The sequence below is a fragment of the Aspergillus viridinutans genome, assembly GCF_018404265.1.
Source record: "Aspergillus viridinutans IFM 47045 DNA, scaffold_4, whole genome shotgun sequence".
Lineage (NCBI taxonomy): Eukaryota > Fungi > Ascomycota > Eurotiomycetes > Eurotiales > Aspergillaceae > Aspergillus > Aspergillus viridinutans.
Genome location: NW_025091220.1, coordinates 1,746,621 through 1,770,726, shown reverse-complemented (window position 1 = coordinate 1,770,726; position 24,106 = coordinate 1,746,621). Strand labels below are relative to the sequence as shown.

Below are 24,106 nucleotides of genomic sequence, written 5' to 3'. Positions count from 1 at the left end.
TAAAGCCGTACGTTGATGATTTTTATGACACATTACCGAGTATGATTTACCACAGGACGAAGATACTGTCTATTTCAATCCAAAGTCATGGTTTGTAACTCACGAGATAGATAATCCCTCGAGAGATTAGGACTCTTGCACAACGCTGTATAGAGACTCATCACAGGAATAAAGGAAATAACAAACGACAAATCATAACTGCCAGTTGTATTCATATACTTGCATGCATATCAGATTCATACCGAGAGAGGAAAGGAAAAACAACAAGATATATTATAAAGGCTCACTGGAAGTAGCTTCGCACCGCTGCCTGGTTGTCAGGGCTCACTCCTGCCAGGATCTGTTCTGCATTCAGCCCTGTAGCGGCCACCAATTGCTTCGCCGAGTTGGCCACGCGTCCTGCCGTCTGGCCCTGTAGCGTCTCGGCTTCCAGAGCCTGCACGATGTATCCAAACACCTTGTCGGCATTCGACATCACCACCGGGTTTTGTCTGTTCAATGGTCAGTCAATTAGAGATCACATCACTGCATGGGGAACAAACGTACTGGTCAATCAACTGGGCAAGGAAGGAATAAGCGTATGGCGCAGCCTCCTCATCATAAGTGATAGGAAGCGTGTTGATCCAGTTCGCCACGATCTCCTGCGCATTCTGCACCTTGCTGGGGTTATAGTGCAGGATCTTGGCGATACTGGCCGAGGCGTTCTCGGTCGCAAACACATGCTCCTCTGTACGAGCCTGGTTGATTTGCGTCACCTGGAACAAGCTGGGGATGCTGGCTGCGACGAAGTCGCTCCAGGCAGGGCCACCCTTCTGAGCGGCAACACCGACTCCGTAAGCCGCCGCCTGCCGGTTGGCGGCATTCTCGTCGCCCAGACCCGCGGCCAAGGGCTGCATGATATGGTCCTTGTAATTCCACGACTCGGCGCCGCAGAATTCGAGCACGTCATCCATGATGCACAGAGCCCATTGCCGTTGGGTAGGGTCTTGGCTGGTGATGAACGCATCGTAGAATGGTAGCAAGCGTTGCCATGAAGGCAGGAAGGTCGTACCCTGGTTCTTGAAGATGGTGTGGAACGCCTTGTTCATGTCGCTCAGCAGGTTCTGATCATCCTCAACTGCGTACTCGTAGTCGAGGTCCTCTTCGTCACCCTCTTCCGTATCGGCGCGCTCCTCAAGACGAGCCTTCACACGGACCTGGTAATCCTCCAGCGTGGACTTGGCAGATTCGATGAACGCTTCCATGTGCTGCTGGCTCAGGCAGTTCTTGCCAACCACTTCGACGGATTCGTAGAAGCACTGGTACATCTCCGCCAGAGTGTCCACAGTGGGCTCGGCGCTCAGAACCTCAATGATCTTCTCAGCTACCCTGTTCCACATCGCAGCGAATCCGGGAGACTGCACACCGTGCGCCTTCTTGTATGAGTTCAAGAGCTGAGGGATGAGCTTGGCGGAGGAAACCCGCACAGGATCGTGGAAGAAGAAGGCGAGTCCAGGCACGGCAATCTTCTCCATCGTCTCCAGCACAAAGGGTTCAAAAGCAGCCTCCAGGATCTGAGCGTAGATGGTAATCAGCTCGATGGCGGTGTTCTTGTCTTCCAATGCGCTGGTCTTGATACCAATGATCTTGCCCTTCAGGGGAACCAACTCCCAGCCCTCATCCTGTTCAACTTGGTCAATCTGGTCCTCATCATCCAACAGCTGAATGTCGGCCTTGGCAGCCGCAACCGACAGAAGAGGAGGCATGACAGCTGGCAGGTAAGGGACAAAGTCCTGACCAAGAACGCGGCACATACGGCCCCAGCAGTGGAGCAAGTACTGCGACTGCGGGTCGTCCGCATCGACAATGTTCTGTTGGATGTTGCCGAGCAGCTGCACGAGATTCAACGCATCCTGTCCCATCTTCTCCTTGCCCACGGCCAGGGCAATCAGAGTTGCGCACTCCATAGCCTTGGCACGCAGCAGACGGTACTCCTTGGATTGCTCTTCCTTCAGGACGTTAAAGAGCAATGGCATCAATGTCTCGTAGAATTGATCAAAGGCGTTCTCCGCCGAGTCGGCAATCGTGGCAATAGTGGACAGCGCTTGTTCCTGCACATAACGTTTCTCGCTGCGCAGAAGCAGCAGAAGGTGTCTCAGGAGATCAGCAAGGTACGGCTCGAGTACCTTCTTCTCCGCTTCTTCGCAGAAATTGACCAGAGCGGCGGCCGCGTGGGCCTGAACTCGTGGCTCAGCACTATCCAAAACGGGGATGATGTTGTTCAACACAACGTTGTGGTACTTCTCCTGCATCGTTCCGGCGAAGTCGGTGCTCATCTGGCCGAGAGCGTTGCAGCCGGCGTAACGGACACGCGGGTGAGGGTCTTGGAGAGCAGGGACAACCAGGGCCAGCACTTGATCGAGTTCACCGACCATCAGGTCACGGCAACCCTCGGAAATGGCGGAGATGGCCATCAGCGCCGCGTGGCGATCGCGCCAGGCGGAGGACGACATCATGCGGGGGATCCAAGCAAAGGTCGCCGGAAGGATAACCTGGCCACCGAGCTTGTTGGCCAAACGGTCCATGCACTGTTCGCCAGCAACATGGTTGAGGTCGCTCTCCTCCAAGTCCAGGTCCTCGGACGCATTCCATTCCGAAGCATCGTCGTCGTCCACTCCAATATCAGTCATCAAGCTCAAACATTGGGTGACCATCTCCTGAGCAAACTCGGGATCCTTCTTGCACATCGAGGGGGCGTAATCGGCAAACGTAGCCATCAACTCCAAGGCATTCTGGCGAACCTGGTCGCTGAGGTCCTTGTCGGCAATCACACTAATACTGAACTTGACCAGGTTGTTGAACATGGCCTTGAACATCTTTGGGCAAACCTCCGCAAGCTCAATGAGAGCCACGAAGGAGGAAGATAGCTCCTCGCTCTCTGAGGACTCCTTCAGAGGCGGCAAAATGTTGAGCATGTCGGGCACGAGTCCGAAAAACTTGGGCTGAGACTTCTTGGAGATAGACCGGAAGAACGAGGCGAAGGCCTCCATAGCAGCAATGCGAACCTACAAGCGCAATGGTCAACCGGGACTCCCGCGAACGCTATGTTGAAGGGTCCCAACATACAGTGACAACATCATCCTTGAAACCCTTGCCGAACACGCCTGAAACGGCATCCTCGTGGTTCTTCTCGATGATACTGGGAGTGGTCGAGAAAATGCGGAAGGCAGCCTCCCGTAAACCTGCCTCGGGTGACTGGCTGGCCTGGAAAAGCACGCCGAGAAGCTCGGGCCATTGATCGCCTAGAGAAGACCATTATCAGCTATGGAATCCTTTCATCACTCATGAAATTGCGCATACCGTTATCGGTGTATTGTCTAGCAACCTCCGCGACTGCATCGCCAATCTTTTTCCGGACATCAGTCCCAGATTCGGTCGTCAAACATGTCACCAACTTCTGTCGGATGACCAATCTCTGTTCCCCGGAGAGTGTTGAGAAGAGTTCCTTGGCCTCATTTGTGACCGGGTCCTTCCTTGTCTTGGTCGCGATTCTTCTGAAAAGTACGGCAGCGAATGTACGCGTCTGTGGGTGAAGATTAACCAAAATCAGTCGAATTCAGCAAGGCGCGGCCACAGGATTCAAGTCTGCAGTGGGCAGAAGGCATCCAGTCGGTCTTTCTGTCTACACCAGACACGGTCCCCACGTCCCCTGACGAAACCTGTATCACTTACTACTGTATCCTCTGCACCCTGAATCTGCTCGGCCAGGCCCATAAGAAGAACATCCGGACGGTTCTGGATCCAGTCATTATTCAACTGTTCTTCTGCCTGAGTACGGACCGTGTTGTCGGGAGTGGTCAACGCGCGCAGCAGCTGGGACAGCGCGGAGTGAACCTCGGGTGGGAGCAGCGACATGTTGATCGCTCGTCACGCAAAAACGATAATTCAGCTGTAGATTGACTGTATCCCGTTTAGGAACGGTGATGAGTGTGTGTATCCAGCGCTGAAGCTGGGCTGGTGGACGGGGACTGTATTCCCTTTTCTGGCTGTTATTATTTTTTTCCTTTGGTGGGGGTTGGACAGTAGCTGTAGGTACAACTCCGTTGAACGGTGTCTGTTGGGGAAAGACTAATGATCAGACAAGATAAGAACGATAATCAAACCCAGTAATATGCACAGCACAAGTGCAAGCTCAGCATTCCAGCTCGACAAGGGAACTGCTGGCGAACAGGAGGGCAGGCGTCGTGAGCGATGTGGGATGGACCAGTTGAAGCCTCAGAAACCAAAAAATAATTCCAGCCATCGAGGGAGCGCTGCGCTAGGCCCAATCAGGAAGTCTCAGGCATCCAGGCATCCAGGCATCCAAGACATCAATGCACTTTTGACACCGCCATGTGGTGTCTTCTAAAACGCCCTTACGGAAGCCCAGGAACAGAAATACATATTCTTGAGACAAATTCTCATGCTTCTAGGGAAAACTATATGCATTGCTAATATGCCCTCACTAAAAACACTAGCGGTATCCGAACAGTCACACAGATTAAATTGAAGATGGTAATGGAAAATGTGAATTATGAAGGAGGGAAGAGGTCGCACTTGGGATATGCAAGTATGGCACAGCAAAGACAGAGTTAGATCGACAGATATACATGATGTGCCTGCCGTTCATTTCGAATCGACCACGATTTAAATCTGTGTCATGGTCTATCGACTTGTCGCACGGCTTAGAACGAATACTCCAGCAATAACTGCTGCCAGGGTTACGATGGCACCTGGAAGTAGAAGCTCATTGGGTACGCCGGCGATGAACTGCTCCTCGGTGGGACGTGTTGGGTACGACTGATGGGCCTTGGGGATAAGTGGCTCCTCGGAGAGCCGGTCCTCAGCAACAACGGAACTCTTCTCCTCGACGGCTTTGGCTGGAGCAGGCTGGGGATCCAACGTTGCAGGAATTGGGGGCTGAGCGGGGTCATGGACAAAAAGATCGACCTTATCACGGTGAGAGCGACGGGCGAGACTGACGGCATCCGCCAGATCCTGATCGGTGGTGATAGAAACAGTGTCACCCTCATTGTCCAAGTAGCTCAAGGCGTAACCCGTATTGCTGAGTTTGCCCTCCTCGACGGTGGCGGCACCTCCGACTGCCTCCAGCTCGTTGCCTAACTTGGCTGTGACTTGGGCGACCAAGTCGGCGACCCCAGCAGAAGTGACAACATTGACCCTGTGCACGCGGCCGCTAGGAGCCTTGAATTTGAAGGGGAACGGAGCGCTCTCGTCGTGGTTATGGTGATGGTCGTGATATTCCGAAAGCTCATCTCCGCCGTGGTGGGACGCGGATTCATTAGGGAGCACACTGTCAACACCCGGCCTAGGTGACTCGGGACTGAGAAGGGAACGATTCGGCGCTTGTTGGCTGCCGGACACCATTGAATCGGATTCATGATCCATTGACAACCAAAATTTGTTCCATGCGGGGCCCTCGTCGTCATGCGATTGCATGGAGTTGATCTTGCATCTCTGGTCAGTTGAAAGTCACGATTCTCGGAAAGGACTTGACTAACCTGCTCAAGAGTGGCATAAGTGAGCTTGAGCACATCCACCATGCCGACAATCTCGCCCGTCTCGTTCATAACAGGCAAATTCAGATAGTGACCATCTGGAGTAGGGCGGGTTAGCCGTTCTGTTGCAGACTCAGAGGAAGCGAGACCACTAACCATGCATCTTGCGCAGAGCGGCTTGGATGCTCATATCAGCAGGAGCAAAATCGGGATGTGGAGTCATCACACGGACGACACTACAAGTGGCAGGGTCCAGTCCTGGGGCAATTACACGCAAAACGATATCCTTGCTGGTGAAGATACCGGTGATGGAGCCCTGATCCTGCACGAGCAGAGCAGTTGTGTGATGTTCCTTCATCAGAGCCGCGGCATCCCTGACAGAAGTGCGGACAGATACTGTAGTCGGAGGCATGCCGTCCAGGACACTCTCGAGGGTCGGGCCGGACATTTTTGAGCGCAGTGCTTCCACGTATTGGATAATTTGCTGAGGCTGGGTGGAGCCTAGTTCTGTCTGCACACCTTCCAAGGCGTCGTAGAGCTTTCGGGAAGAGCTGTACGCACGCTCCAGCTTTTCCATCGCGTCGTAGAAGCACTTTGTAATGTCGAGGATACCGGAGATGTCCTGGTTCTCATCCATGACCGGCAGATGTCTAAAGCCTTTTCTAACCATGAGATCCAGTGCGTCCGTCGCGCTGGTGTCTGTTCTCGCACACAGGGGGTTCTTCGTCATGATCTCGGCAACAGTAATTTCGCGAGCCTTTTGACCGTTTCCGACAACACGGAACGCTAGATCCTTCGCGGTGAAAATACCAGCGATGCGATCATCATCGTCTGTGACAAGAACACAGTCTTCTCTCTTCGCGGCCATCAGTTGTGCTGCTTCCGCGACGGTAGTGTTGGGTTTAATCTGAAGGGCCTGACTAGGCTTCAAAGCCAGCACGGTTCCTGGGGGAGCTTTGCGCGTGCGATGCGCTCTTGGAGCCTGGTGCCTCTTTTTATTGAGGTCCGCCTCCATCTTGCGTCGAATAGCCTTCATAACAGCGTGTTAGAATTCATTCCTATGGCAGCAATCGCTGTTCGCTAAGATTCTGTAGGAAACCATAATAAACAAGGGGCTAGGAGGGAATACAAGGCCATGCAACCAGAAATTTGAGGCCAGGAACAGGCCACCAGGACATACTGACCTCATCTCGCTTCGATTGGTTCTGTCTTTGCCTGCTTGCAGCACTCATGGTGGAACTTCCAACGTCGCTGGAGGGTGTGTGCGTTGATGCTGAAGTCTCCGGTCGAGGTCGCGGAATGTGGGATGTAGGACTGTTCTCAAAGTCCGGCAGTCTCCCTCTTCCGATGGTCTTCTGGCTTGTTGTGCCCCGATAGGTTCCTCCTGCAGCCGACATGGCAGCGATCGGTATGGACGGATTTTCGGTGAGGGGGTATCACGGCCCGACAGAGCTAGGTAGAAATGAATGACCAGGGAGAAACGAGAATGTTGTCAGATCTAGTCAATGTATAGGTATCACGAATCTGAGCACGAGTTACTCGAATCAATGTCAGATCCAAAAAGTGAAGATGAAAGAGACTTTTCAACAGAGATATACAACGTACCACTGAGGATGAGCAGCAGACCACCAGCACGACCTAAGTACAACGAGAAAGATACGGATGAACAGGGGTTGTCTTAAAGGGAGTTCGAGGGTCAACTATTGGCTGTTAGTGAGTTAATAATAACGGCCAGAGTTGGGCAGGATAAACAATGGGTAATAACAATACGCCCCATTCACGGCAGCCGCCCGTGTTGACACCACAGAGTGGTTCGAGTCCCCCGTCAGGAATGATTAGGGACATCCGTGGACCGTACGTGAGTACCGTAAGACCCGTAACGCTGGGACGACCGGGCCACTAGTCTATTTCAGGCTCCCCCCTCGACAACTCTGGAACCGCACGTGATGATCTAATTGGTATTAGGATGTCAGGCCATCAATTTTTAATGCCTTAGTACCTGAGGCACCAGCAGTATCCCGTGACCGAGGCTCGCTTAAGGGCATAGGGCTTCCACACAAACCGGCACAACCTCATTCACGACTAGCGATTGAGAGCGTCCAGTGCCTTACGACAACCAAACCCGACAGCCAAGTACGCCGCCTCCCTCCCTCTACAACTCCAAATCTCTGACCGTACCTTGCAGAGAAATCCGTCAAAATGGTCAAGAAGAGGGCGAACAAGTAAGAGCGAATTTCCCTTTTCCTGTGTTCAACCCGGTTGTCAAATTTGAAGATCCATCACCGCCGGAAGAAGCGCCCTGATTTCCCGCCTGTCGAGGATGTCGGCTGTGTATGCGGTGGTTTTTATGATGGAATTGAAAGAGGAGGGGAAAATTTGGACTTCAAATTCATGAGTGCATCGATCCATACTGACATTTATTGTTCTTTCTCTACAGCGGTCGCAACAAGAATGGCCGCGGCCACGTCAAGCCCGTGCGCTGCTCCAACTGCGCTCGTTGCACTCCTAAGGACAAGGCGATCAAGAGATTCACCATCCGCAACATGGTTGAGTCCGCTGCCATCCGTACGTTCGAACCCTTGCCAAACCCATACCATTGAAGCCACGTCCGTAGTGCGCCGTTGAGATGATTCGGAATTGGATTGGACGGATGGAATCTCCTGGACGGAGCTGCCACAACTGGACGCATGAGCTGGGCGTGGTGGAATATGAAAGCTGATGGACAACGCCGCTGACCCGATACCTTGAACAGGTGATATCTCTGACGCCTCCGTTTTCACCGACTATGCCGTCCCTAAGATGTACCTGAAGCTGCAGTACTGCGTCTCCTGCGCTATCCACGGCAAGATCGTTCGGTACGCACCGTCCCGTTTTTGAATACAGCTTGGAATCTACTTGGTTTTGCAGCATGAAGGAAAGAATCAGGCCTTACTAACAATTCTCCACCACAGTGTCCGCTCCCGGGAAGGTCGTCGTAACCGTGCTCCTCCCCCGCGTATCAGGTACAACAAGGACGGCAAGAAGCTGGCTCCCCCTCAGGCCGCCAAGGCTATGTAAGGAAGAGAAAAAGAGATGATCAAATGGGATCGGTCTTAATGACTTCTGTTTTGTGACGTTTCCTTTTCGTACAAACTTTCTTACTCGGTTCAAAATGGAATGAATGGGTTTCAGTCTGTCTTCGGGGGTTCGAAAAAAGGCATGACAAGGCATAATGGTCGCTCCCTGTCGCCGTGAGCAGGAGACGCAATTTAAATTAAAAAACGATTTCCAAGCCACTCGGTTGTCCCATAGGGTAACTTTGCATGAACTAGAGAAAGTCTGGGAATGAGGAATAAATCCCGAGGAGACCGGTCTCCTCTTCTACCTGAACAGTTCATCTCTTCCGGCACGAAATAATTGACTATGGTATACCACAGAAGACCAACGTCGCTGTTTGACCCATTCATAACTGGACACTGGCTACCTACAGTAGAAGGTTTCTTGACCTCAAATGACAGGAAATATGCATTTGCCACGCACGATCGACTATGCACTTCCACAGATGCAAGGAATTCTGCACGACGTCTAACGCCAGCCTAAGCTACCAATAATAAAACAATAAATATATCATCGTTCAAGGATATAAATATCCCTTCTCAAAGTAATTCCCATACATATCCACGACTCCAGTCCGCCCCTTTGGCGTTGCATTGCGGACAATCTTTACTTCGCCTTTCCAATGTCCTTCGACGAATTGGGCTAGGGACAGATGAGGTGCAGAGACCGCTGCCATGGTTGTTACACTCGGACTCGGAGACACTGGTCGAGTAGGTTCCGCTGAGGGAGAAAGATGGGAAGATGCAGTCCAGCTCATGCTTCGTCTCTTTCGATCGGCTCGGACAACTTCTTCGTACTCAAGCCTTTTTGCTCGGCGAAAGGCAGCCAATTCTGCGACAAGGTCGACCTGTTTGGTCCCAGCAACGGGCATGTTGCTTCCATCGCCTTTATTAACCGTAATGGAACTCGATCGAGCGTCGGCTACAGAGCCGGGTACCGAGATCGACGAGCCAGTCTGCGACCGATTCCTTTGAGGATAAGCTCCAGCAGGCTGAGACGAATTAGATGCGAAAGATGCATCTGCCTCTGGGGATCCAGAACGTCCGGAATCTTCGTCCTCCGGTATGAGCGTCACCTTCTCATTGAATATAGCCATAGGAAAGTATTTTCCCGGATCATTTTCGGGTATACCACATTCATCTTCCCCGAAGAAACTAAAGTCGCATGTGGCTGCGGACCACAGATTCTCAGAATCACGGTCGCCGGTACTGGATCTTAACGTCCCATTTTGCTGACTGATGGATTTCCACGGGCTGATCCGGGCTGGACCTGCCAGGTGAGTCGTGGGAGTGATTTCAAGTACCAAGCGACGCAGAGCGAAGAGCGATCGAGATCGTTCCTGCTCAGCGTGAGCTCGGGCTCTCCCAGGTGGAAGGGAGTAGTCCGATCCCGCCAGGAGAGTAGCTAACAAGGCCTCGTTCGAACAGGCTGTTATAAATCGAACCAAGGCAGGCAGAATGTGGGAGTCTTCAGGAACATGAGAAGGAACATCAGTCAACACTAAAGTCTCGAGGTGAGGGACGAGGGAAGGATGCAAATATGGAATGCTCCCTCCCCTACCATCGCGGCGAGGTAAGCTTTGATTCTTAGGCCTTTTGGCAAGCAGTTCTTGGATTTTCTGTGCCCGAAAATCCTCAGGTGAAACTGGAGACGCACATCGTGAAACCGGCTCAGGTGCCGCCAAATGCAGACCGGATTGTCCAAGGCAGGCTGGAGTTGGGTCTGTGCTAGCCGTGAAAGTGTCAACGTTCACTGTTTCACTACGGTCGGCTGGCATGTTGCCATTACTGTCCCGCTCCTGGTTTGGTTCAACTACCTCAGGAGCAAAGATGGAACCCCTTCTCACCTGAGGTACAGGGTCGTCCCGGTGAGTGCTTGACTGGAGGCGCGCCTCAACTACATCTCCCGCTGGGCTCGAAAGCCTGGCAATCTCAGTGGCTTCGAGCTCAAAAACAGGATGAGCTTCCGCAGATAGTTCATGAATCTCGTTCGCAGCATCCATTTCCGCCCCGCATTGAAAGGTACTGCTGGATTCGTCTGGAAGCTCAGGCAGTAAGTCTCGCGTTGAGTCAGGCGCTTTAAAAGAGGCTTCAGCTGTGCAGCACAGAGCATGGTGAGCTCGAAGATATGTCAGGTTTTCTTTGGCGATAGACCCAAGTACTGGTATCAATTTTTCAGCCCCAGGGAATCTAACGGGTCCCCCGGTCATAGGCGATGGAATTGTCGGCTGTCGTGCTCTCTCCAAGGATTCGGCTGTATCAACCGTTCCAACATCGAGGACGTGCAGTCTCGATGAAGCCAGGAGACTCGCAACGCCTTCGACTGTAAGCTGGTTGTCCGCGATGTAGAGATGTGTTATTCCTACGTGTGAAAGGTCCTCAACCCAGGAACGGCCTGTCAAGGGTTGTGTCAAAGCTTTGACAAACTGAGCGTCCAAACCTGCGCGCCTGAGTAGTCTATCATGAAATATGAATGATCCTCCTCTCCAGTCAACTTCATTCGTGGGGACGCCATTAGGCACAAATGAAGCTTGCAGCAGAGATCGCACTGCCATATCGGTCAGCAGATTGTTGCGCAGATCCAAGAAACGGACCCTGGTCCCAATGGCGTTGGCTAAGAACTCAGCTTCACCGTCTCTCAAACCGATACCTCGGAGTTTTAGCACCTGGAGCCGGTCCAGCTGAGACAGGGAAGAAAGCACCATACGATCTCGAGCAGGAGTCGTATATGACAGGTCCAGGTACACAAGGTCTTGGAATCGCAGCAACGTCTCTGCGAGTCCCTGTGACGTTGCATTTGGTTCTCTCTCCGCCATCAGCAATCGGACGCTATATGTTTTGAAGGCCGCTGGATCAGGCGGTTCGTGCTTGGCGGGTCTCTTCAACGCCATCATAGAATTATGGTCAAAGAAAGGTAATTTGGATACAATCAGAGATTGAAGGCAGGGTAGAAACTCGAGGATCTCCCTCAGCCATTCTGGTCGCGGACCGCCATAGATCTCAGAGAGGGCCGGGGGCATATGAAGCGTATGGGTGAGCATTCGCACCTCAAGACGGGCATATTTCAAGGTCCTCCTGAATCGTGTCAACGCGACTGGTATCAGATATCCTTCTGTCAGCGGAAAACCGCAGAGAGAGAGCTGGACCCTCAAGTCTCACCATAGACCGCATCATTTTCAGTTCCAAAATGAGACGCTGGATCACCCCAAAGGAAGGGCATGAAAAGGCTGTGCCATTTCCGACAGACGAGCGCAGCCGAGCATAGGTCGCTTGATGGGATGTAATGAGCGATTATAGACCAGGCATCTCTGGCTGTTGCAGATTGATACGACGGCGGCACGATGTCCATTTTCCGCTCAGCGTGGATCCCAAACCGATCAGCGTTCTTTGTCTCAAATCGATTGTCAAGCGTGGGGTCGCATCTCTTGGAAGGGCCTGTTATATGTAGATTCTTGGCTATGCTGATGTGGAAAGGTCAAAACACAAGTTGATGATTTGGATGCAAAGAGCACCTGCGATCTAACGAGCGCTACTGACATGAGCAATCGACCCTTCTTTGGGCCCCTCCAGTTCACGATCGTCAGTTAGGCTGAGGCTGAGGCTGCTCCCTCTTCGGCTCTTGGCTAGTGCTGGAACACAACTACCACGGATCTACTCCGTACAGCACCATGCCATCAAAGCTTAGGCTTATCCAGGGATTGGAAACTGAGTGCCTACCACAGACATGTCGTAACTTTGTGCCCTTTCCATTGATGAAAGTGGATGGAGAATAGCGAAATTCCGCTTAGAATTACCAGAGGTACAGGAACGAACTAGAAGGGAATGGACCAAACATCATCCTGTAAAATACAATACAGTCAGACTGACACATGACATCATGCGCCACTGATTGGCGCCTCTCTCATGTCAACACAAACATCACCAGCGAGGATTATCAAGAAGTGATACTTTCGTATTGTCTTGTCCAATTCAACCACAGAAGTATCATTTTCTATTCGGTTCCCGCGAAGGCCGACATGGATATCTGGCAACGGAATATCCGAATGATGCATCAAGTCGGCGAGTTCCTCGATCTCGACTCCACCAAGTCCGACATGGTTGCCGAATTCATTGCTCTCATCCAAGCTGTACGAGAGGGTCTCATGCAAATCGACGACAATTTTCAAATTCCTGATGCTCATATCAACACGCTGTTTCTGACCAAGCTCAAATTCCGTCCGCAATGGAAGGAATGGGCAATGACTATGCTGCGTGACCCGCGCATAACCGCTGCCAACTCGACCGAGCACGTAACGTTCCAGGAGCTTGCAAGCTTAGCCATCGAGCAGGAAAAGATCCTCCAACAGGGAGACACGAAAGCACCAAACGCTTCGGATAATGCAGTCTCGGCGACATCCAACGTTCCAGCAAACCCGCGAGCGCTTACACAGGATGAGATCAATGCGTTCGTCGTCAAGCAGATGAGCCACGATGGAAGATATTTGCCTCAAAATGGCAACATCAAGGGACATCAGAAGAGGCCTAGTCAGGAGGAGATCAATGAATACGTGATACTGCAAATGCGCAAGGAACAGGAGCGAAAGACGAGGAACCGAAGTCAGAGTCAGCCAGAGCCGGAAGGACGGAGTCACCGTGGAAGACCAAACGCGGTACGATGTACCTTTTGCGGTGACGCCCATCACCAGTCGAATAACTGCTGGCGCCGATGGAGAGTTGCTGTCGAGGCTCCACAGGGCAACTTCTTGCCAAAACGAGTCGAGTTCAAATCTCAGATTCCTGGTCAGCCACCTATCTATCATTCCGGATTTACTCTATTCTGAACTATTTGGCATTGGTCACATCTAAATCATCGTTATTGACTTATTTCCTTCCCACTGTTGACCGTTGAGATTATGCTAGCATGGCGTTGGGGCTTCGGGTGTTTCATCTTAGCAATTCGTTGGACTTCTTTTTACTGACCTTTGATGTAACTACATGAGTGATGAGATAACACGGAACGGATCATGATATATATAGAGAGATACACTATCCAGGCTTAATGAATATTATTTCTTTCGAACCACGAGATTCCGAGAGTTAAGCAGCCTATAGTAAACCTGCAGGTCTGTGGTAGGCCACGGTTGGGAACCCCAACTTCCGATTCTCCAACTCCTGAAAGAGTGCGTCACCCTTCAGGGCGGCGGCAACCGATGCAGCATTGCCTTTCTCGAGATCCATCTTTCGGAGTCGTGCTTGAATGGCCACACAAGCATCAGCCCATGCGCAAACCGTCCCAGCCAGGCCCTCGCTCAGAGAATAGGGCCGATCCGGCATACGGTAGACATATGTCGATGATTCCGGAGAGGCATTGTAAGGGGGTGTTTCCCGCGCATGGAGCAGCAGCGCAAGAGCCCTGGACAGGAAGTAGTCTCCTGTGAGCGCTGGCTGTAGTTGTTCGACAGTAGTTGTCTTTGCCCGTTCCCCGTAATTCCGCCTCGCGATCTCCAGCAATTCCACGTCATACTCGCAGCTGTCGTGCAAAAGTAGCAACGGCCACGCATTGCCCGTAATGCCATGGCAGAGACTCCCGCCTTTCGAAAGCAGCCCTTCCTCCCAGACCCTCTCGCTCGCTAGAAAGATAGCCTCGTCCCACTCGGGTTGCCAGAAATTTGAAGCGAGGTAGCGGTTCCTCCTGGCACAGCCTAAGAGAAGTAATATAGCGGGGCTGCCATGACAGATTTGCACCAATGGTGATGCCCGTCGAGTGGACGACCGATGAAGCGGTATAGTAGTTGGAAGGTGGCCGTTGTTGGCAATGCATAATCTACAAAGGCCGAGGACGGTATCTGCTATCCAAGGGAAGTAGTCGTGTGAGACGCCGTTATTGAGCTCTTCTGTTTTGCACGCCAGGAGTACAGCAAGGATACCAGCTTTGCAAGTTAGCTACTTTACTCCGTCAATCAGTACTCGGCAAAACATACTCATGCCATGGACCCTGGAACCGTCAGCACAGTACATGCGCTCCAGACAGGTAAAGATGATACTCACGCTCCTAACCCATAACGACCTTCCTTGTATGTCCACATCAGTGGCAGCGCGTCAGTATTTCCGTAAGCCTGGACATAGTCCCTATGGCCCTGGCGTCCAGCCTCAACGATGACTTCAATCAGTTGCGGAACAGATTCGAAAATGGGCTTCAAAGCTTCTGCGCTCTTTTCATCCAGATTCAGAACTCGCATGTTCAGAATAGACCATAGCAACCCAGCCCGCCCATAGAGGACTTCGTCTCCTCCCATGTTCTGATTAGCGTGGGGGACAATATGACCATGTTTAAGTGCGATTGTGACCGCGTCGCGCAGATTGTCGACATCAGTACCAGAAACGGCATGGCCTAGTTTGGTTGCTGCTTGAATACGCATAACAGTCGCAGCTAGCGCTGAACTCAGCGGAGACAATCTCCCTGGCGCAAGAGGAATCTTGGGACCATGGCGTGGGATTCTCTCGGTGGCCAACTTTCGATAATCCGGAGAGCTGGTCTCCCCTTCCTCTGTTAGTGAGAACACTTGATGATCAAGCCGGAGAAAAGCGAGAGCGATCCCTATACCGTAAGAGAAATTAGTGGATCTATACGCTCGCACATCCGTCAACTTCGCGCATAGACGAAAGATATACCCGAGACGCCCATGAAAAGCCCACCCTTTCCGTCGGGTTCTGCAGGACGGCCGTTTTCAACCAGTTCAGCCCCGCGGCGGGTAGCAGAACGTAGTTCCCTCAATGCATTGAGTAAATTCGTTTGGTTTATGTCAATCGGCTCCAGTGTGTTTTCATAGAACTGCGGAGCTTCTACCGGACTCATTTTAGATACTGCCGGGTATGATATTCTGATGCTTCAAGATGGATCGAGGACTCAACCAAACCCCAAACTATGGGTAAGGAAGATGCAGGAGCCCATGGCCCCTCATACCATGAGCCAGTCGTCATAGAACGGGGGTTGAGCTAATCATGATGCTGCACATAAAAGGTACTTAAGTCAGGTATGCATACCTAAGGTTAGAGCAGCGCTTGAGTTTGGAAACTCTGAGCATCAAGCTACACGATTGGCTTGACATTTAGCAGGATCCATAGATCTACATCAGCTCTGCGGCCTGGGCCAGGACCTGTCTGGAGCCATCTCTTTCTGCTCAACTTGAAGAGGGTGGATTGGCAGTTGGTGACTTGGTGTACTGTAGATATCGCTGCGAGGACAATATTCATACTGAAAGTCTGGCCGGCGATATATTCATCAACTGAATGGCAGCCTCTGTAGTCACACACGGAGTGTTACAAGGAATATATATTGGGCGTTGTTGAGCTACAGCGTCTTGACCACGTCACACAGCTAAGATAATTCTTGCCCGTCAAAGTAGAAGGTTCTTTATTACATGCAGCCTGAATCATGTCTTCGAAGGGTGCCTATCAGCCTGAGAAGTATACCACAGCAGCGTTTGTGCCTGAGGCTGCAAATAGACTCCTCCATAGAAAAATGACGATGAGATCGGATTAACAATGACCCGCTGACTCAGCAAAAATCGTGCGGGACGACGATTTCTCTGCTGCGTTCACATCATTCCGGACTCCAGAATACACGGCTGGTCCTTGAAGTGCCGCTTCACCTTGCTGGACACTCGGGTGAACTATTATTATTAGAAAGTCAGTGCTTCTATAATCGGTAATGTGATTGCCACAGCTCCTCCTCCAGTCGAGCTTGTCTACCATGGAAGGCAGTCTGCTCTATCACAATGCCCGTTCTATCTTATTCCCTAGCAGTCTGCCTCTGCAGGCTCGATCATTTATCCGTTCCGTGACCATTTGTGGTCTGTACAGTTGCTCAGTCGACTAATATGGTAAATAGTCTCGTGACCGGCCGTGCCCGGCCGAGGAAGCCATCATGCCTGCTATCCATGGAGATTTACTGGCTGCGGTGATAGCAACCGATAGAGACATCCCAGCCAACATCAGTCCGCGGCAGGTCACTCTAAGAGACCGGGTCACCGTTGCGACATTAGTGCCTATTTCATCAGCCGATGATGTGCCTCCCTCATTGTTGCGTTATCTGTCTGATCAGTTGAATAAAGAAATTGCCAAGGGTGACACCTATGCCATGGTTGATCCCATCCCGCTGGAGCAGTTTGCGACGTATTGGTTTTTCAACTTTGGCGCCATCATGCTCCTAGGCGACATTAAGAGTGTGTACGAGATGAAGGCCATGGAAAGGGCTGGCGCGGATTGGACCAAGACCTGCTTGGGCAGCTTCAATATCCGGCCGAATTACCCCGGACGTAGTAGTCATGTCTGCAATGGCATGTTTCTTGTGACAGATGCGGCGCGCAATCGTGGTGTTGGTCGATTGATGGGCGAGGGATATCTTGAATGGGCTCCTAAACTGGTCAGTGTGATCTCTACCAGAGCAGATTGTTGATGTCGTGTTCGACTGCGAAAGCACCACCCACTTGTCGCAAGGAGAGCCGGGATAGGGTTCGAAAGAGTCTGACTGTACTCAGGGTTACACATATGCCGTCTTCAACCTGGTTTATGAGAGCAACGTGGCTTCTTGTCGGATTTGGGATGCTCTTGGCTTTAAGCGGATCGGTAAGGTGCCAAATGCTGGCAAGGTGCTTTCCAGTCCCGGTGAATATGTCGATGCAATTATCTATGGGCGCGACCTGAGTTCTGAAGGCGATGATTCATTCACACAAGATCGCTTCGACAAGATCCGGTATTATCTCAAGCATTCTAAATACCCTAGAGGTGCCGATAGAGCTGAGAAGAGTCGGCTGAGAAGTGCAGCCACCCACTACAAGCTTATAGAGGGGAAGGACGGCGACTCGGATAAGCTGATGCTGAAAGACAAAGAGGTCGTATCAGACCCCCAGCAACAGTACGAGATTGCTCGAACTATTCATCTCAAGCAGCACGCAGGAATCAATAAGACGACTGCAGCCATCGCGGTGAAATATCACTGGGTCAGGATCAAAGAGACCGTCAGTCGAGTCATTCGAGACTGTCCCCAGTGCAAAGAGACGCTGAAACTGCCACCGAGTAACGGTATGCTAATTCATGACGGTGCTGTATCCATGGAGAAGTTGAGCGTCCACGAGAATGAGACGAGCTTGTCGACACCGAGCACCATGGAAACCACACAGCTGATGGACAATAACTCCCTTGATCCTCACCAAAGCCACAATCCGTTTGTTCAAACACATCCACCGGTCATTCAAGGATCTGTAGATTCCATAACCGACTATACAACTATGCCTCTCGACCCACAAATCATCGACATAAACCAGCAACTTTCACGATTCCATTCCCACGATGGCTTGGGTCACCATCCCCATGACGGCTTAGGCCACCACTCCCATGATGGCATGCCTGACCCATACACGCATGGCCATCATGGCTTATCCCACTCGAGCTTTGAAGACGCCGTACGGCATCATACATCGCATGACTACCATATGATGGTTGAGGACGCTTCTGATACAGATGCTGCTGTGGTGTTACGCCAGGAAGCGCTTGGTCTCGTGCCTCCGCAGGTACATGAAGTTCATCATGATCATGACTTATTGTCGAAGTACGAATACGTCGGGCCGCCGGATGATGAGTTGGATTTCAGCTAAGGTTATTCTTTTGATTCTGGGTTCTATTGGCGTTGGAGCGTTTGGAGCGTTTGGGGGGTCAAGCTTGCATAGGTTATTACCCAGTGTGGTCAAACCACCAAATAGATACCTGTAAATATAATCGGAACATTGTGATACCAGCAGTGATTAAAGCAAAGCTAAGATTCAGTGAACAATGATATACTTTCTTTATTCGCTTTCACACTGATATCGTTGTAATATGTTATCCTGACGAGGGGTAGAATAACCAACAAAGTCCGTAGGGTTGCGGAGCGAGTCTTGATTGGTCACCGCCCCAGTTTGGCGACGGGGGGTTTCGATGAGGAGCTTTGGGAAATTTTGGTCGGGAGCACTCCGGAGCTGTCAATCTTGGGATCGCTCAGGACACTGACTACTAATCTTTACTTTTCCTTGAGCCATCACTGACTTCTTCGTCCCCTTCTCATTCTCTCTTTTGACGATCACACGTTTTATTGCCCAGCAAGATGGCCTTCGCAGGCCAAGCACCCACCATCATTGTGCTGAAGGAGGGTCCGTAGCCGCATCGAACCCCGTCATTTGTCCGTCTGAACTAGAACTTACTGACGACTCTGCATTTGGTTTCAGGCACGGACACCTCTCAAGGAAAGGGCCAGGTTCTTTCGAATATCAATGCCTGTCTCGCGGTGCAATCTACGATCAAGAGCACTCTCGGACCGTACGGAGGAGACCTGTTGCTCGTTGACAGCAACGGCAAGCAGACAATCACCAACGATGGAGCGACAGTAATGAAAGTACGTTTTTTTCTGAGCCGTCCATCTCGGACTTATACATGTTTGAAGGAGAATGACTGATCGCATCTGGCAACAGCTTCTGGATATCGTCCACCCCGCCGCTCGCATTCTCACCGATATTGCGCGATCCCAAGATGCCGAAGTTGGCGACGGAACAACATCGGTCGTGGTCTTGGCTGGCGAGATTCTGAAGGAAGTCCGGGACCTTGTGGAGCAAGGCGTCAGTTCACAGACCATCATCAAGGGTCTACGGAAAGCGAGCGCTGTGGCCGTTAACAAGGTGAAGGAGATTGCGGTGGATATCCTCGATGCTGCGGGCAGCGAGGAGAAGAAATACGAGACTCTGCGGAGGCTTGCCGGTACAGCGATGAACAGCAAGCTGATCAAGCGTAACTCCGAGTTTTTCACCAAGAGTAAGTTACTCTTCCTCTATCTGATGCTCTGGCGGAATGGAACATGGTGGGGCGAGGGCTGACATTGATGATGTAGTGGTCGTGGATGCCGTGCTGTCGCTTGACCAGGACGATCTGAACGAGAAGTTGATTGGTGTCAAGAAGGTTACCGGTGGTGGCCTTCAGGACTCCCTCTTCGTCAACGGTGTCGCTTTCAAGAAGACCTTCTCCTACGCCGGTTTCGAGCAGCAGCCCAAGTCATTCAAGAACCCCAAGATCGTGTGCTTGAACGTGGAGCTCGAGTTGAAGAGTGAGAAGGACAACGCGGAGGTCCGAGTTGAGCAGGTTTCTGAGTATCAGGCCATCGTCGATGCCGAATGGCAGATCATCTTCAACAAGCTCGAGGCCATCTACAAGACCGGCGCCAAGGTTGTTCTCAGCAAACTGCCTATTGGTGATTTGGCCACGCAGTACGTTTTAAATGCAAGCTCTACGTTGTTGACGGCACTCTAACTAATGTTCTACGCTGTCTACAGGTACTTTGCTGATCGCGACATCTTCTGTGCGGGTCGTGTTTCTTCGGACGATATGGACCGGGTGTGCCAGGCGACCGGTGCGGCGACGCAGTCCACATGCAGCGATATCCAGGACCGTCAYCTGGGTACATGTGGCTCTTTCGAAGAACGCCAGATTGGTGGTGAACGTTACAACCTCTTTTCCGAGTGCCCTGGTGCCAAGACCTGCACGCTCGTGCTGCGTGGAGGAGCCGAGCAATTCATTGCTGAGGTCGAACGGAGTCTGCACGATGCTATCATGATTGTGAAGCGTGCTCTCCGACACACGACCATCGTTGCCGGCGGTGGTGCCTGCGAGATGGCGGTGTCGTATTACCTGCATGACTTCGCTCAGAACGATCCCTCCAAGCAGCAGGCTGTCATCCGGGCATTTGCCAAGGCTCTCGAAGTGATCCCCCGTCAATTGTGCGACAACGCTGGTTTCGATGCCACAGACATTCTGAACCGACTGCGTGTGGAGCATCGCAAGGAGAATACCTGGGCTGGCGTGGACTTTGATAACGAGGGTGTTCGGGACAATATGGCCGCCTTTGTGTGGGAGCCCAGTCTGGTCAAGGTCAACGCTATCCAGGCCGCTGTCGAAGCTGCCTGCTTGATCCTCAGCGTAGACGAGACAATAAGTGAGTGGACTCTGGCTATTTCGTGTGTGAATTCCTACTGATCAAGATCCTTTTTTCTTACGAACAGAGAACGAAGAATCTCAGCAGGCACAGGCGCCGGCGCGCGGTCTTCCTCCCGGAGCTGCCCAGCGTGCTCTTGGAGCAGGACGTGGACGCGGCATGCCCAGACGGGGACGGTGAAGCAACAATGACTCGAGGGTCATCTCTACAAAATGGTAGACAGCCTTGGAAAATGTGATTTATGTGGATAGTAGTTGTGTGGTTATGTATGGAGGATGCTGAAGCTATGCCACGTGCTACAAGTTAGCTACAGTATTTTTCTTACAATTGGACGTCAAATTAAACCAAACGAAAAGAGACACCGGCAGATCTGACATGCATCATCTTTTCGTGAATCACTGTGGGCGCGTAATCATATCCACTGTGCAATGCATAGGGTCGAGATATCATAAGGCTGAAAGCGATGGAGGCTAACCCGTCGGGCTGTCCGTGCCAGGGACGATCATGGTTCATGGATTCGCCAGTCTAAGATGTAAGCGGACAATAAGAGGCAGTGAGAAGGGATAGACTAAGGTAGTCTGTCCAAACTCTGCTAATAATAATAATGATTTGATTGAATAATAATATGAGGATACGCATGACAAATTGCTGGTGGACGGGGCTGGCTGAGCGCTAAGCCATTGTTCATTATTCCTGGGTCTGGGTAGATCGGGGATGCCGAGGAATAAACAGGAATAATACCCCTCAGGTAAGTAAACAATCGATTGAAGAAAGAGATGAGAATAACTCGAAGTAGTTGAGGTTTATTACTGATTATTATGATATTATTAAGGTCGTACAACCACCGTGGTTGGAGTAAATGTCATTAAAAGTAGGTATAGACTGAGTGGAATCATCTCTTTGGCGCCTCTGGAGTAAGTCTTCATCAACATCGCTGATTAATCTCTAGATAGATCCATAGTTCTTCACTGTATCATCGTCGGTTGTCTCCACTCCTTGTCTGGTTCCGATCTGCTCTTTTTATCTTTTATCTTTAGCTTTCGCGTTCTTTGCTGCTGCCTCCAGTGCCTCCACCACCCTCGCATCTCGTGTCTGACTTGCCCATCTACTTCCTCCACCAAACGCTGAACTGCGCCATCTCTCGTTCCAGAACCGCTTCTGATTCGTCTCATCTCACTCCTTCATCCATCACATCGTCAGTCTTGCTGCCTAATCTCCCTCGTGCCCGTGGACTTTTCTATTCGCCCGTGCCACAGCGTCTCCTCCATCAGGAATGTCCTACTATCCGCCTTATTCTGGCCCGCCGGGCTATCCCCCACCACAGCAGCAACAACAGCAGCAGTACTCCTATCCTCCTAATCACGGCTCTCCGCAACCTTATCAGTAAGAGCCTCTCTCGATCTCTCGCTGGAGTCGATTGTTTCGTTGACTGACCATTCGAAAGACAAATGCAGCATCATCATCACCAACAATCTTCCTACGGCGGCGGTTACCCCGGCCAAGCGTACCGCGAGCAACATCCTCCTCCGAATCCTTACGGGTATGGCCAGCCTTCCCCTCAGCCCGGTTACGGCGCGCCTCCTCCCCACAATGGATACAATGTATGTCTTTATCTGTGAAGGTCACTGCGAAAAAACGTTGCAGGTGTGGCTGACTTTGTATGCAGCAACCGCCGCCACCGACTGGAAACGCGGTGTACGGTGGAGGACAGCCTGGTATGTGATCGCGTTTTGGCGCAGGAAGAGATGCGTCCGCTTTGGAAAKCGTCAGTATGCGGCCGCTGACATCTGCAACAAAGGCATGAACCAGTATCAGAACCCCTACTCGCATGGTCACCATGGTGGTCCACCACCACCTCCCACTGCTCCGGTCGCGTTCGGACATGGAGCTCCACAGGGATACAGTTTCCAGTACTCTCGGTGCACCGGTAGGCGGAAGGCCTTGCTGATTGGAATCAACTATTTCGGGCAGAAGGGCCAGCTGCGCGGTTGTATCAACGATGTCAAGAACATGTCGACGTATTTGAACCAGAACTTTGGCTACGCCCGCGAGGACATGGTGCTATTGACGGACGACCAGCAGAATCCCATGAGCCAGCCTACGAAGGCTAACATCCTGCGGGCCATGCATTGGTTGGTCAAGGATGCGCAGCCGAATGATTCGCTCTTTTTCCATTACTCGGGTGAGTACCGTGCTTCTACTGGTGCTTCTCAGACACGAAACTAATATCTTGTCTCTGACAGGTCATGGTGGTCAGACTCCGGACTTGGATGGCGACGAGGAAGACGGATACGATGAAGTCATCTACCCGGTCGACTTTCGACAAGCCGGCCACATCGTGGACGACGAGATGCACCGGATCATGGTCCGCCCGCTCCGCCCAGGAGTACGCTTGACCGCGATCTTCGACTCGTGTCACTCGGGCTCCGCCTTGGACCTGCCCTACATTTACTCGACACAGGGTATCCTCAAGGAGCCCAATCTGGCCAAGGAGGCCGGACAAGGGCTGCTGGGGGTAGTCTCGGCCTACGCGCGCGGCGACATGGGCGGCATGATGTCTACCGCGGTCGGGCTCCTGAAACGCGCCACCAAGGGCGACGAGGCCTACGAGCGCAGCAAGCAGACCAAGACCAGCCCGGCGGACGTTATCATGTGGTCCGGCAGCAAGGACAGCCAGACCAGCCAGGACGCCCAGATCGCCGGCCAGGCCACCGGCGCCATGTCCTGGGCGTTCATCACCGCTCTCCGGAAGAACCCCCAGCAGAGCTATGTACAGTTGCTGAACAGTATTCGGGACGAGTTGGCGACCAAGTACTCGCAGAAACCGCAGCTGAGCTGCAGTCATCCATTGGGTAAGCAGTAGTCCTTGTGTTTGGTCTCAAATCCAGAAGGGAAACGTCTCTAACGGAAATAATGATACACAGATACGAACCTTCTCTACGTCATGTAAATAAGTTACGCTTAATGGACGCTGTATTCTCACTCAGTTTGCATGGGAGAAAAAAGAAAAAGGCGAGTCGCCTGCTGATTGCTGATTGCTGATTCCTATAATATCCATGTGGTCATTGTCTTCATTGCTTGTTTGATTTCACTTGCGATGGAGTATTTCTTCGGTATATGGAAGCCTCGGCCTGTAACCTGCTTGTCCCTTGCATAGTCTAGTTCACCAGCTTAGAGACCCTGCAAGGAAATGGCAGATACGCAGATGCATTTGTATATGATTTCATGGTCGTAGTATCAAGCTAAATGATACCTAAGTATATCATCATCGTCTACTGTTTCAAGGTCATAATAGAAACCTTTGTCATGACGTGACAGTGTAGGCTTCATGTACGATTTTTCGGTACGTTAGTGAAGTAGAACCAGTTAGATCCTTTCAAAAACCGCCGTGGTGATTATGACCTGAGCGTCGGGTTCAGATAGACCTGAAGCTGCTGCGGACATCAGAGTGCCATTTCACTAATTCCCAGGCCAGATAC

At 51.7% G+C, this 24,106-nt stretch overlaps 9 protein-coding genes across 9 annotated transcripts; 5 read left to right on the top strand and 4 right to left on the bottom strand.

Moving 5' to 3' along the window:
* Nucleotides 1-283: 283 nt before the first annotated feature.
* Aspvir_006613 (nuclear import receptor PSE1) lies at nucleotides 284-3,894 on the bottom strand (the record flags this gene model as incomplete). Its single annotated transcript, XM_043269808.1, has 5 exons — nucleotides 284-491; nucleotides 547-3,044; nucleotides 3,106-3,281; nucleotides 3,340-3,562; nucleotides 3,712-3,894. 5 exons carry the CDS (start codon nucleotides 3,892-3,894, stop codon nucleotides 284-286), a joined length of 3,288 nt encoding a protein of 1,095 aa, XP_043125743.1.
* Nucleotides 3,895-4,683: 789 nt separating this feature from the next.
* Nucleotides 4,684-6,934, bottom strand: Aspvir_006612 (CBS and PB1 domain protein; the record flags this gene model as incomplete). The annotated part of the gene is made up of 4 exons (XM_043269807.1): nucleotides 4,684-5,487; nucleotides 5,541-5,635; nucleotides 5,694-6,567; nucleotides 6,722-6,934. The coding sequence occupies 4 exons, from the start codon at nucleotides 6,932-6,934 to the stop codon at nucleotides 4,684-4,686; spliced, it is 1,986 nt and encodes a 661-aa protein (XP_043125742.1).
* Nucleotides 6,935-7,736: 802 nt separating this feature from the next.
* Aspvir_006611 (40S ribosomal protein eS26) lies at nucleotides 7,737-8,594 on the top strand (the record flags this gene model as incomplete). Its single annotated transcript, XM_043269806.1, has 4 exons — nucleotides 7,737-7,759; nucleotides 7,975-8,102; nucleotides 8,290-8,392; nucleotides 8,489-8,594. The coding sequence occupies 4 exons, from the start codon at nucleotides 7,737-7,739 to the stop codon at nucleotides 8,592-8,594; spliced, it is 360 nt and encodes a 119-aa protein (XP_043125741.1).
* Nucleotides 8,595-9,150: 556 nt separating this feature from the next.
* On the bottom strand, nucleotides 9,151-11,981 carry Aspvir_006610 (uncharacterized protein; the record flags this gene model as incomplete). The annotated part of the gene is made up of 2 exons (XM_043269805.1): nucleotides 9,151-11,726; nucleotides 11,792-11,981. The coding sequence occupies 2 exons, from the start codon at nucleotides 11,979-11,981 to the stop codon at nucleotides 9,151-9,153; spliced, it is 2,766 nt and encodes a 921-aa protein (XP_043125740.1).
* Nucleotides 11,982-12,648: 667 nt separating this feature from the next.
* Nucleotides 12,649-13,452, top strand: Aspvir_006609 (uncharacterized protein; the record flags this gene model as incomplete). The annotated part of the gene is made up of 1 exon (XM_043269804.1): nucleotides 12,649-13,452. The coding sequence occupies one exon, from the start codon at nucleotides 12,649-12,651 to the stop codon at nucleotides 13,450-13,452; it is 804 nt and encodes a 267-aa protein (XP_043125739.1).
* A 265-nt stretch (nucleotides 13,453-13,717) lies between these two features.
* Nucleotides 13,718-15,467, bottom strand: Aspvir_006608 (lanthionine synthetase C family protein; the record flags this gene model as incomplete). The annotated part of the gene is made up of 4 exons (XM_043269803.1): nucleotides 13,718-14,541; nucleotides 14,593-14,606; nucleotides 14,660-15,209; nucleotides 15,284-15,467. The coding sequence occupies 4 exons, from the start codon at nucleotides 15,465-15,467 to the stop codon at nucleotides 13,718-13,720; spliced, it is 1,572 nt and encodes a 523-aa protein (XP_043125738.1).
* Nucleotides 15,468-16,538: 1,071 nt separating this feature from the next.
* Aspvir_006607 (putative histone acetyltransferase Spt10) lies at nucleotides 16,539-18,267 on the top strand (the record flags this gene model as incomplete). Its single annotated transcript, XM_043269802.1, has 2 exons — nucleotides 16,539-17,036; nucleotides 17,152-18,267. 2 exons carry the CDS (start codon nucleotides 16,539-16,541, stop codon nucleotides 18,265-18,267), a joined length of 1,614 nt encoding a protein of 537 aa, XP_043125737.1.
* A 485-nt stretch (nucleotides 18,268-18,752) lies between these two features.
* On the top strand, nucleotides 18,753-20,807 carry Aspvir_006606 (chaperonin-containing T-complex subunit CCT7; the record flags this gene model as incomplete). The annotated part of the gene is made up of 6 exons (XM_043269801.1): nucleotides 18,753-18,798; nucleotides 18,874-19,040; nucleotides 19,117-19,453; nucleotides 19,530-19,902; nucleotides 19,969-20,627; nucleotides 20,695-20,807. The coding sequence occupies 6 exons, from the start codon at nucleotides 18,753-18,755 to the stop codon at nucleotides 20,805-20,807; spliced, it is 1,695 nt and encodes a 564-aa protein (XP_043125736.1).
* Nucleotides 20,808-21,900: 1,093 nt separating this feature from the next.
* On the top strand, nucleotides 21,901-23,490 carry Aspvir_006605 (caspase family protein; the record flags this gene model as incomplete). Its single annotated transcript, XM_043269800.1, has 4 exons — nucleotides 21,901-22,010; nucleotides 22,072-22,228; nucleotides 22,272-22,809; nucleotides 22,871-23,490. The coding sequence occupies 4 exons, from the start codon at nucleotides 21,901-21,903 to the stop codon at nucleotides 23,488-23,490; spliced, it is 1,425 nt and encodes a 474-aa protein (XP_043125735.1).
* Between the last annotated feature and the right edge of the window lie 616 nt (nucleotides 23,491-24,106).